Raw genomic sequence first — 12,971 nt, forward strand, 5'->3', positions numbered from 1 at the left:
CCCTCCCCCAAAGGAGATTGCTGGCCTTTAATTGGAATGGGAGTACACGGGAGAATAAATCCCTTAAGTTCTCAGGGAAAGTTTTCTACTCACTGGAAAGACTAATTTGAATTAGGAAATATTACTTAAGTATGATACTAGATTACTTCCTTGGGAATACCTGGCTTCCCTTCCTCTGTAGAGAAGGGAAGTTATGCCAAGGATTAGGGGTGACTTCTTGCCCTCCTCATCTTTTTTTTTTTTTTTTTTTTTTTTTTTTTGCGGTACGCGGGCCTCTCACTGCTGTGGCCTCTCCCGTTGCGGAGCACAGGCTCCGGACGCGCAGGCTCAGCGGCCATGGCTCACGGGCCCAGCCGCTCCGCGGCATATGGGATCCTCCCAGACCGGGGCACGAACCCGTATCCCCTGCATCGGCAGGCGGACTCCCAACCACTGCGCCACCAGGGAGGCCCTGCCCTCCTCATCTTGTATATATGAATGGAGGGGGTAAAAGACATTAAAGTCACCTAAATACACCCCTAGAGGTGGGCTGTCACCAAGCCCCATTAGTGATTGAATTCTCTGGCACTGCCAGTTTTGGGGATGGAGTTCAGAAAAAGCTGAGTGACAGGAAGCACTTAAGTCAGAAATATCCTTATTCATGTCTACACAGAACAAGGCCTGCCCAGAGGATTGTGGAAAGGTACTATATTCTCTAAAGAAGAATGATTGCAAGAAACAGTCCTTGAATTCCATCTAAATTTAATAAGAAAGAAGCAAGAGGCTTATGTTGACCACTTTGTTTGAATATCCAATTAGTGACTTAGCATTATGGTTCTTTTCTTGTGCAGGTAGCTGATGAGGCTTAGAATTGCCACAATGCCTGCTAAGGCAACCACAACAACCATAGTTTTAAAAGCAACATATCCAGCAGTCTCATGCCCTTTAGAGTCCACAGCGTCTGGAAAGGAAGCAGACATTCAAGTCTTAAGATCATTGAAACAAAGTGTAAGTTGAAGCTGAAGTTTTACACATTAAATCTCCCCAGAGAAGGAAGTGAAATTAAGCTTCAAAGAGCTCATTTGGGAAGCTTGCAACAGGGTATAGTCTTATCCCTCAAGCCAACCTCCTCCTCTCCCTACTCCGCTCCCACAGCTGTTCCCACTTCCTACTTGCTTTCACTCAGATCAGATGGGCTGACACCTGGAAAGTACTTTACAGTCCCAGCTCATTGTTTAACATTTGGGCACTAACAGACATGATTAGTTCTCCCAAGTGTATGATTTCTTGCAGCTTATTAGCTAGGGATTTGAGAGCTTAATTTCAAGTTCTAGGCCTAAAATTAAGACTATCTGGGCTGAAGATATAAAATATTAACAGTAACATAATCCAGTAAAGACTTAAGTTTAATAGTAGCAAGCACATGTCTTCTGACCTATTAGTCGTATTTTTTTTTTTTTTAGAAACATAGTCTGAAGTTCTTGTATAGTAGGCCAAGATTTGAGGACCAAGATTTGAGGATTCTAATGTGGCATTAGTGACAAAACTGGAATCCTTTAGTTACTAACAGTGAGAGGTCTCTGTACAGATATAAGATGGCTAAAACAAGTAAAAAACATTACAGAACAGTAGGTAGAGTATATGATTCCACTTGTGTTAAATGGGGATTTTTGGAAGGGCACACAAGAGACTTAACAGAACCTATTGCTGGGAAGAGACTCCTTCTCTTCTTGTCTAATCAGGAGCATGTGTTATCTATGCACAGTTAAATTTGACATAAAACCAAGAACTTGAGTCCAAGAAGTACCCAAGGCTTTAAATCCATACCTCTGAGTGAAGAGCTGTCTGACAACAGGAGGATGGGACCTGGGAGACTCACTATCATTTTCTCTTCCTCAGTGGCTCCTGTGGCTGGAAACAGATAGTTTGACCTCTGGGATAATGAGTAGTGGTAAGAAGTGTGCTGAGGGATTACCTAGAGCAGCTCCCCATGGAGCCCCTGCTCTAGGTGGTTTTGCCTGCCTTCACAGGAGAGGGCATACACCTTACTGTAAAAGCAGGATGAACTATCAATATCGGAAGACAAAGTTCTGAGTCTACCTAGACTCAGGAAGAGCGACTCAGGAAGAGTAACTTTGAAGTCTACAGAACATCAGGCTACAGCTCATGTGCAAAAAAAAACTTGTCCATAGGACTGATGGAGAACCTGTCTATCTCAGACTCAGGTTTGTGCTCTTGGGACTAGGTGAAGAGCAAGGGCACTCATTCTTAAATTCTGAAAGGTTGAGGCTTGCTGTAAACTCACATTAATGAGGACTTGAAATTTTTACCTCGCCTGCTTCTGGATGACACAAGGCAAGTCACAGAACACAGAGGGAAGTCAGGAGAGAGTTGATTGCAGATTAAGGCACTGCAGTGGAAGTAGACCTGGAGATGGAACAAGAGTTGAATAAAACTGATGTCTCACATCCGACCTGTCCCAGGTGACTTGTTAATCACTTACCAAGTGAGAGAACCCTTGAGCCTCTGACACAAAGGCAAAGGTCTTCACATCAAACCTCTGGTAGTGATTAGGATAGGTCACAGAGGAGCCAACTGGATGGAAGGTGGTTCTGTGGTTGTCCAGGTTGTATTCACAGCTGGAAGGTACATTTCAGGAAGGGACATCAGCTGAGTTCACCCCAGAGTCTAACTCAGCATTTGCTCAAATGCAGTCACACGTAACACCTTCTACCTGTACCTTTTTTTTTTTTAATGTACCTCTGATTTGGCCTATCCAACAATATTTATGAAGTTATAAGTTGTTCATGCTAGTTTTTCTTCTACTATGTGTTAATACAATTTCAGTACCAATTTGTTTGCCAGCTAAATTCATCAAGAATTATGTAACTCTTCAGATGACACTGGCTTAATTCTTATTAGTCTGAGTATCTTTTTTGTCCCAGGCAGTTAGTATATGTTGCTGAAAAAACAAGGTGGAGAACTCCTGCCATTTTATATCTTAGATGCTAGCAGAGTATAGTAGCTATAAATTAGTATGTTAGGTAGCATGTAAGTACTAACAAAAGAAGAGTTAGACCAGGGTAAGGGTGCAGGAGGGTCAGGGTAGGCTTCAAGGAGAAGTGGACACTCGAGCAAGCTTTTAATGGGGTGAAGGAATGAGCTGCATGAATGTGCTGGCCACCACGATCGTGAAGCAGGAGTGCACCTGGCGGATACAAGCTTAACAGATTACAACAGATTCAAAGAAAGATAAGGTGCAGTTCTATCTAGGTGCCAGCAGAGCCAAGAAGACAAACACCAACATACCAGTGGGTAGTCACAACTTCAGAGCATTGTGATATTCAGATCTAGAGTCAGAAGGGCATTCATGTTCTACCATTTACTAGATATTACTTTGGGCTAGTTATTTAAGTAGCAAGCTTGGGTTTCTTTATGAAGTGAGGTGGCTAGTGTCTCTCATAGAGTGATGAGATTCAAATAATGCATCTGGAGTACATAGCACCATGTTTGGCATATGGTAGGTATTCAATAAATGAATAGGAACTAGAAATCTCTTCTCTCCAGATACTGGCATATTAAAGCCAGATTTCCTTGGGAAGGATCTTATACTTTTAGATTCAAGGGTAATAGGAAAGCATGAGTCACCTTATTAGACCAAGGACTGGTTGCTAAGAAACAAGAACAAAAATCAGGGCCTTTGATATAGTGCTCCTCTCAAGCCCAAGAGCATTTTATTCTTTTCACTGGCAGTTTGATTAGCTGGGCTACCTTATATGGAGAATACATACCCATCCACGACAATATTCCACTGAGGGAGAGAGGCTGGATCCATGGTGGATGTTGCCCAGCAGTCATCTAAGACCAGCTTGATGTTGGGGTCAGTCCTGTTTATGACTCTCACTTCTAGGTAAATTGGTTGGCGGAGGTATCTCACCACAGGGTACTCCTTGTCCCCATATGGTTGCAGGTAGGAGTTATCTGAAATGGAGGAGAAGCCCCTCTGGTACTCAAGTAGTTGATGGTCACGACAGAAGCTTAAGCATCGCTACTACTCTAATCTGGTGGCATCAAAGTTCATTTTAGGGAAGAGTTCCCTGAAAGTATTTAAGCAGATTTTTTAGGTTATAATGTCTCACCTGGGTAGGTTTGCAGGGTCAAGGCAAGTGGACCCGGCTTCACTGAGGCCATTGGAGGAGGAAGGCTTTCAACACTGGTATTTATTAGCATGTTACTGCTGCTGTAATAGCACCTCACCGTCATTCTGTAAGAGTGGGTGGGTGGAGTTGTTAAGAATTTTAGATTAAAAAACTGCTTGAGTTTAAGCTGGGGCTTAAAAAGTCAAGTAGCAATTGCGTTCACACCTGAACTCACTATCTCTGGAAACTGTGCTTGGAGGAAGATCTGCCCAGAAAGCATGGATTTCATTTTCATAGATGACTTTGTCATTCTTCAACTTAGAGTAAGGTTAGAGAAAGCGGTTAATTAGTTATCTCAAAAGTAAGTCTTAACCTCTTGCTGTGGGCCAGTACTAACCTTATGTCTTGTTCCACATCCATTCAGGGGTATGTGAAACCGCACCAGCCCCTGAGATGGAGCTTTAAAGATTGGCAGGCAGGATGAGTCTCCCACCCTGAGGGTATCCAAGTTGAGAGCCGGTTTTGTTTGATGGCTGTAGACCTCAACGTCCATAAATCCATCCTGAGTACATAGCTCCCCTGAAACTAGATAGTGGTGAGAGTTAAAAAAAAAAAAAAATCTGTCTGCCATGTGACTATTGTCATCTACTAATTTGAAGTGTGATGGAAGTTTGAATTTTTATCAGGAGGCAACAGAATTTGTATTAAGTCTCTGTTTGGGAAAATACCTTGATAAGCAGCTTGAGTTACAAGGGGGGACCCTTAAGGTGCCAAGACAAGAGTGAGGCTGCTCTGTATGAGAAGGATTTTTCATCCAAAGGAAGAGGCAACAGGAGACATGGGAAGAAGCACCAGGTGAGGTAAGAGACCCATGATAAAAACCTGATGAGGCTTAAAGTGCAGTGCCTTGTGACATAATGTCCCTTCTTTCAAGGCTCACAAATCTTGGTGGTTTAAGGGGAAGTTGAAGAAGCAACTAATTTTTCCTATTTGGCTTGACCTGATACAGGTCAGCAAATGATAGGAGCAAAGAGGCAGAAGCAATACTACACAAGAGGAAATACCTACTTCCATATTCTTTGAGGAATTTTCAGGAGTTTGGGGAAATACTTGTAGTCCCTGTAGTTTCAGGTTTGAAGCAATCTTATTTAGATGGTAGGCTTAGGCTCCTAACATGAAGTATATCCAGGTTACTTAAAAACATGAAACAGTTGTGAAACCTACCTGTATGTGTATTTTAGAAGTGTTATCTTTCTTAGATCCCTATCACAGCAGCTTAGACTGACATTTCTGGTCTAACCAGCCTTTCATTTCCTCAAAGTATAAGCAATGCAGAGTCTGAACTTCTATACACTTCCCCACATGAAAGAGCTAAAAGAGAAAGAATGTAGGAAACCGTTTAAGAAAAATGGTCTTTACCGATAGAAACTGTTGACTCACAGAGACACTCCGGATAAATCACCATGGATACCATCTCCAGTTGAATGTAAAAGGTCAGCTTGAGTGACGGTAAGTAGAACTGATAGGGTAGGCATTCTTCAGAGAACTGAAATGAAAGAATGTCCGTTAGCAGCCACAGCCTGTTGGGACCCAGAGCAGTCAAAGGAAGTAGGAAGGAAGTACACTGAAACCTTCAAGGCACGCTCCAGACTTATTATGGTTTCCCTTTAAGCCAGAACAAGAGACCCTATCACTTCTCCAGATCAGGATCCTTGCCTAGGAAGGAAATTTCTTTAAGCTCATGCCCTCAAGTACCCAGTATTGTATGCTCTTTGTACTAGACACTGGAATTTGATCTGTTAATTCAACCTCTAAAGAGCTGCCAATCCAGGAGTTATAAAATGTTATTGCAAAGTACACACCAACATAAAATTATTCTTTGGTGACCCTGGCAATTGCCTTAGTCAAGACTGGCCTCAGGGAGGACAGCTGGGGATACTTGTTTGGCTCAAGCTGTCCTGTTTTAATAGGGCATGAAAGGTTCATCATTAGAAGCTTGATAGCAGTTTGTACTATTCAGTGAACTAAGAAACTTAGGAAAACTTCCATTGCAGTTAAAGAGGCTTGGTGTTTGAGAGTAAATTTCAGTTACTTGAGAATTCACTTATGCAAGGTGTTCAAATGAGGCCTTCCAAATTTTGAATTTTTTTACACTGGCAATTAGAATTTATGGACAAGTCAGCAGCTGTATCAGGGTAGCCTAAAAGGCTGTGCTTCAAGTCAGGCTTCCATAAAGCTCAGTGATTGACAATGGAACGTACTTTTGTTTTGAGGAGAGTTTTGCTGAAATGCAACCTCAAGCCATTTGTTGTTTCCATATCAACCCCACTGTTGTGCAGCTGGCTCACAGCAATGTTCCTATTTTCAAAGCTCACGGATTTTAACTTCCCAGGAAACTCTGGTATGGTGAGAGTCATGTGTGTGGCGTTACAAGTCACAGGATCTGGAAGGAATAACAAGGATCGGTTTTGATTAAAAGCCCCTAGACCAGTGTCTTCCACAACTGGAGTCGTCCCTTCCTAGGCACTTACCTGACACACAAATGAGTCGTGATGATAAGGCGATCATCTGCCCAGGAGATACATGCGTAAGCTTCAGAGGCACCGTGTAGAGGCGGCTGTTACCTTGCTGAGGAGAGGCATTTTCAAAGACATTGGTTTACCTGAATTACTTGAATTTCTAACCAGTGCTGGAATAGTCAGGGCAAACATACTCAACTATTGGGCACTGTCTTGGCCCAAGTAGAGTTCAGGCATTTTGTCCCAACTGTTCTGCAGGTGCTCTAGTTTTAAAATCTTGTACTTCATAACATCTGGCAAAGTAGTGTCTACTGATATGACCTGTAGCTGATCATTTCTAAGCAGATATGAGCTCTTGTTTTATGACTATCTTATGGTATCAGCATTCAGAGAGAATGTTTATAAGATTCAGCATATACTCAGTGTATAACAGGACTGTTAACATGGCTGACATAGGTGCCAAGACCTGTTCTAAGTATTTTGGCACATTAACTGATTTAATGTAGTGTCATGATTGTTGGTCCCCAAAGTGCCGGTACCTACCGTAAACACAATACAGGGCAATGATAAAACAGAACACCTTAATTCGTAAAAGAATTTAGTAGTACCCTAGCTCCATATTATGTAGTTAATTTAGATCTATGGAGGAAGAGGAAGAACAGATTGAAGTAAGGACCATATCTATTTTGTTCACCATTGTATCTCACCATTTTATCTTTAGTACTTAGTACAGTGCTTGGCACGCAGTAAGCATTAAGATACCTGGTGAATGAGTTGTATTCTCAATTGAGGACATGGTTGAGATCATGCTTGGATTTAGAAATATTGCTTTGTGCCTGGATTGTGGTACAAAAAGATTCACACCTACCGAGTAGTGAGTCACTCCAGTGGCATGGAATGACACTTGGACGTTTATCTTCTGGTTGTCAATCAGGAGATTATATCCTTGTGTCATAGCCTCCTGAAGGGTCAGAGTTTGGGCTCTTTCACCATCACCAACTGCAAAGGTCCATCCCATCTGAGGTTTGGGATCCTAAAGTCAAAAGTTTCATTTAGAGGGCTGGTGCTCACCTTAACCCCAAGACTATTTTCTATTTAATATTTTAACCAGGATTGAAGTTATGTCACCTTTAATATAGAATTAAAGGTTACTTAGGCTTGTAATTTAAAAAATAACTTTCATACCGCACTTTCATCAGCCATGCCAGGAAAAAAGTGAAAGGTAAACTGGAAGAAAAAAAAGATGATGTGAGGCTTTGATTTGGAGATTTCTGAAATCATGTTACCTGAGAGTATGTGGAAAATACCCAGAGCAACTGCTGTGTGATTCTAACACCACCACGCCTAGTTGTGGGATGTAGTAGAAGCACAGGCAGTCATGAATCCTAGCAATGCCCTTAGACATCATTTCCTCTTTGAGCTTTTGATACCAAAAGGCAATTGGAAGATCTAAGCTCCCTTCCAGTTGTAAGCTGAGACGCTAAGTCCTTAAATGTACAGCTTTTTACTATGTGCATAGAAATCAAATACTCTGTCAAGCCATGCAGTTCCCTCACTGTAAATAAAGTATGATTGTTTTTGTCCACTGTTGATGTTAGCTGTTAGACTATAAAGTCCACGAGTATGTGATTGGTCTGTTTTGCTCATTCGCTATATCCTAGTATCTGGCGTAGGGCCTGGCACATGATAAGTATCCAGTTTGTCAAGCTACCAACTGAATCCTTTTTATTGCTAGACATGATGTGCTGAGTGCTGTATCTGCCTTCTCAGTCAATTCTTAAAGCCATCCTATGAGGTATTGTTGTCCCCCACTTCAGACTTAGAAACAAAGTCTCAGTGTGGTTAAGAAATCAATCCAAAGCTACACAGCAAGTCAGTAGTAAAATACAGATTGCAATCCTGATCTTGTTCTGAAGCCCAGTTCTGTCTAGACCACATTTCCCCCGCAGTAGCTGGGTGAGAAGCAGTCAGCCTGCTTCACTCACAGACATGAAATCCTTCAAGCAGACTGTGGATCCCAAATGCTGCTCATGGCTTTCTGCTTGCATAACTGGACAGCTGATGTCATACATGAAAGCCTCTTGTCTTAAACCAGCATTGCCGTCCATGAGTTTGATGGTCATCTGATGTTGGCCAAGCTGTATGAAAATGCCATAGTAAGGACAGTGCTAGTACCTCAGTGAGAAAGGGGATTCCAGAATACCATCTGACCCAGCTGATTGGTAAAACCCTTAACGTTGGAAAAACCCTTAAGTTATCAGTACCACGGGTTCTAGAAGGTCCCTCATTCCTGTACCAGGAGATTCTATAGCCTCTTTAGATATCCCAGGAAAGACTCATACATTGGCAGAGAATAGTTCCTTGAGTTTCAAGGCTCAGAGTCCAGTTTTTATTTTCTTTTTACATTCACCCTATATCTGAGTATCAAGGTCCTGTTTGGTTTGGGGCCTGTACCAAGAGATTCAAATGCACTTATTGAGCACCTATGTAGCAGCCATTGTGCTGGGTGCTGGACGGAGCTATCTTTGCCATTTCCCCTGGCCCAAGGAACTCACAGTCTAAAGCAGGAGTCAGCCAACAATTTTCTGTTAAGTGTTAGTAAATATATAGACTTTGTAGGCCACATACGAGTGCTAACATGTTTTAAAAACTCTTTAAAAAAACAGAAAACATTCTTAGCTTGAGGACCGTCACACACACAGATCATGGGCTGGATGTGGCCACCCACAGGTGATACTCTGTAGGTCTCTGGTCTAAAGGAATGCAACCCTAAGCTCCCTGAAGTTGGGAAAGGCCATTTCAGAAGGGAAAGTTTTAATTACTGGAGATCTTCACTATAGAATCAGATGAAGTAGACTGTTAAACTTGCAGACTTCTAGAATGCACCCCAGACCTATTAAGTCATCAACTAAATGAAATAATTCTGTACTTTACAAGTTCCCTAAGTGATTGTTTGCACACTAAAACTTGGAAACGACTTAGGTTGCTTCTCCTGCTCCTAATAACCCTGATTGGGCAGTACTATTGCTTAACAGTAGAAAATCCTATTGTTCAGCTTCTGCTGGCCTTCCAACACGTTTTTACAGCCTAGAGGTACCAGCACTCTATTTGCCAGCCCCAAAATAGCCTCCCCTTTTCCATGGGGGTTACAGATCAAAATAGCTCGTGTTTGATCATTTGTTGTGTCTAGATGCTATGCCAAGTCCTTCATCTGTATTATGTCATTAATCTTTAGACACCTTATGGAGAGATATCATCATCCATTTTCCAATGGGCAAGTAGAGACTTAGAAAGGTTAGCTAACTTACCCCCAATCACATCTAGATAGTGGCAGAGCCAGAAATCAAGCCCAATCCTCAACTCCAGGGTCTCTTAACCTCAGCGTTGGCATTTGGGTTCTAACATGTCTGTTACCGAGGGCTCCTCTGGGCAATGGAGGCTATTTAGCAGTATCCTTGGCTTGTACCCACTAGAGGGCCAGTAGCGGCCCTTTCCCGCCCCACCCCTCAACCACCTGTGATAACCAGAACTGTCTCCAGACATTGCAGGATGTTCTCTGGGATGACAAAAGAAATCACCCTGACTGAGAACTACTGCTCTACCCCAAAGCCTTAACTCCTAGGTTACTACTTCCCAAATCACTCCTCAAACAATTACTTACTACTCTTTTGGTACAGGTTTCATATGGGGCCTTCAGGGTGAGCTTTTCTGGGTCCAGAACATAAGTGCAGTTCGGCATTTCAAGACCAAGGGGATCTACAGAAGCAAGAGCAATTTAGACAGGAGATGGCCAAGAAGTACATTTCAGTGACATTGAGTCGACCAGAGGTACATAGCCAAGACTGCCAATCCATTTCTAAGGTACTTCAATCACTTCACTTTTTACTTTCCCACCTGAGTGGTATAACCCAAGCTCTGGGAAATGCTGTGATTTGAAGATAGATGTTTCCTAGGGGATTCTGAGATAAGACAGATTTCCAAAGAAAGACAGGGTCTTCCACTCTTGGAGGTATCATGCAATTCAGGGCCCCTGTGTCATCATGGGTTTTGGGTGCCAGTTGCTCCAGGGTTTGTGTGCTCCGCTCACCAGAAAATGGACATGGCCTTGAGCCAAGGGCTTCTATTAAGTAAGACTAAGATGAGATAATACACATTACTTACCCACCACAGATGCCTGCTGTATCTTGTTGGCAAGAATGCTTTGAAACTCCACTATCATTCTATTTTCATAGCAAGTGACAGTACCTGAAGAGCAATGGAAACACATGGGGCATCTTTGAACACAAGAGGCATGATTCCTACAGAAGTGTATTGAGGGAACTCTCCTCTCCAACAGACAACAGGGAAGATGCCAGTTGGGAGAGGCAAAGCTTGCCTACCACCCTGAAGTACCATCAGGAACTTACAGATTGGTGGGAAAGATATAACTACAATGCAAGATACCAAGAACTTAAGGAAGGTATCAATTAGGTGCGTAGGGCTTTCTGAAATACTCCAGGATAAGCCTGGATTCGGGTTAACATGCATGCATGCAGGAACCAGGCTGGAACCCTGATGGAGATGGGGATGGTAGGTCTGTGAAGAACTGGAGAAAAGTTTTGTCTAAGATTTTTCAATCTGAAGTTTAAAAAATGCCCTAAGTAAGCCCAAGGACACACTTTTTAAAGACTAACCAATCTGCCTATAACCTGACACTGTGCATCCTCTGGCTCAGATGAAAATTTTGAAAAACTCATTACAAGTGCAACAGCTCTGATTTTGTCTGTTATGTTGACACTTTCCTTAAGCATGAGCATGTGTTTGAAGACGACTGCTCCCAAAGATGGGGGCTTAGTGTGTGGTTTGCTACTACTTGGATGCCGTAAAGCTTGAGGCAGTGAGGGAATAGAAGGTAGTACAGGTGTTTTTGCATAGTCCTCCATTTAGCTGGTAGAGCAAGCTCTAGGTAAGCAATGGAAAAACTGTAGTAACTTGATCAAGGTTATAAAGGGAATGAGTGGAGATTGTCTAACTTATGTTTGTGTTTCCTGGCTATCTAGGCACCCTAGGTGCAATCTGTTAGAGAGATGCTTAAGAGCACTTCCCTCACCCAAGAGGCCTACCTGGGAAGGCAGGATCCACCAACTGATTAACACGTATTGAGTTCACCGAAGTCAAAAGAGCGAAGAATAGAGGAAATGACCTGTAGGTGCTGGAGGGCATGGGGGAGAGAGTTAAAGAGGGACAAACTTCAGCAGACAAGGCCATTATGTCCTCTCCCTTCTGCCCCCAGTTACCTCCAGTCTGCACTGAACCAGCTTGAGGGTCTCCCACTGTCTCCTCTCTGCCTGCACGCCATGACCGAAGACACCACCAAATCAGCCAGGCAGAGGGGTGTGCTGCTCTGTGCTTTTATAGCAGGAAGCAGGACACGATCCCGCCCTCTCCCCACTGGAGACACCTGAATCTTCTCCAGCCCTCCCAGCTGAGAGGAGGGGATTTGGGAAGGGAGGGCCTTTCTGAAAGGCCTGAAATAAGCAGAGTTCTGTGCTTTCTGACACTTGCCTTGCTGTTACACCAGCTGCTCTGCGGGCCAGCCATGAAACCAGAGTTCCTTGAAACTGGCTCCAGGTGAATGAATTGGTGCTTTTTTTCTGTAACACTGGGAAAAATTAGGATCTTTTGACAAAATCTTTACAACTCAAATGCACAGTGAAAGAATGTGGTGGGATTTTTTTGAGGAAAGAACATCTCTTATTCACACTATCTTTAAGTAAACCTTTCCTTTAAGTGACTCCTGGTCTCCTGGCTATTGTGGACACCATCCTGGCAATGTGCATGAAGAAGTACCTTTAAAAAAAAATGGATGAAGCATTATTTTCCCCCAAGTATAGATTTTAAGCTTACTTCAAAAAATGTCGACAATTACAGAAGGATATAGAGAAAAGGAAAAAGTCATCCAAATTTTACCACTGCTAATACTTAAGTATGTAACTCTATGGTCTTTTTCTACAAACACCACACACACTTAAAAGCAACCTGAGATTGAAGTATAAATTATGTTTGTAACCTGCTTTTACTACTTTATATGTCATGTACACTTTCCATCTCAAACATAAAGATCTCCATTACCAGTTTTAGGGTTGCATAGTATTCGATGTCTAGATAAATCAGTGTTTAACTGTCCCCTAATGATGGACATTAATATAGCTTCCTATTTTTCATCATTATAAACAATAATCTGATGCACATTCTTGTACATTTCCCTGGTAAACTCTCAGGATAAATTCCTGGAAGTAAAAATTCTGGATCAAAGGGAATAGTGATCTAAATAAGAATGTCACTGTGTAGCAAT

General features: G+C 42.5%; 1 protein-coding gene across 1 annotated transcript; it reads right to left on the reverse strand.

Annotated features, from left to right (window-relative positions):
- Positions 1-794: 794 nt before the first annotated feature.
- On the reverse strand, positions 795-11,975 carry ZP2 (zona pellucida glycoprotein 2; the record flags this gene model as incomplete). Its single annotated transcript, XM_079719698.1, has 18 exons — positions 795-940; positions 1,807-1,890; positions 2,310-2,406; positions 2,483-2,618; positions 3,771-3,960; positions 4,119-4,243; positions 4,344-4,435; positions 4,516-4,703; positions 5,538-5,664; positions 6,380-6,561; positions 6,650-6,746; positions 7,506-7,670; positions 7,823-7,864; positions 8,623-8,775; positions 10,299-10,393; positions 10,799-10,882; positions 11,740-11,819; positions 11,914-11,975. 18 exons carry the CDS (start codon positions 11,973-11,975, stop codon positions 795-797), a joined length of 2,145 nt encoding a protein of 714 aa, XP_079575824.1.
- Between the last annotated feature and the right edge of the window lie 996 nt (positions 11,976-12,971).

Source organism: Hyperoodon ampullatus (genome assembly GCF_949752795.1).
Source record: "Hyperoodon ampullatus genome assembly, chromosome: 14".
Classification (NCBI taxonomy): domain Eukaryota; kingdom Metazoa; phylum Chordata; class Mammalia; order Artiodactyla; family Ziphiidae; genus Hyperoodon; species Hyperoodon ampullatus.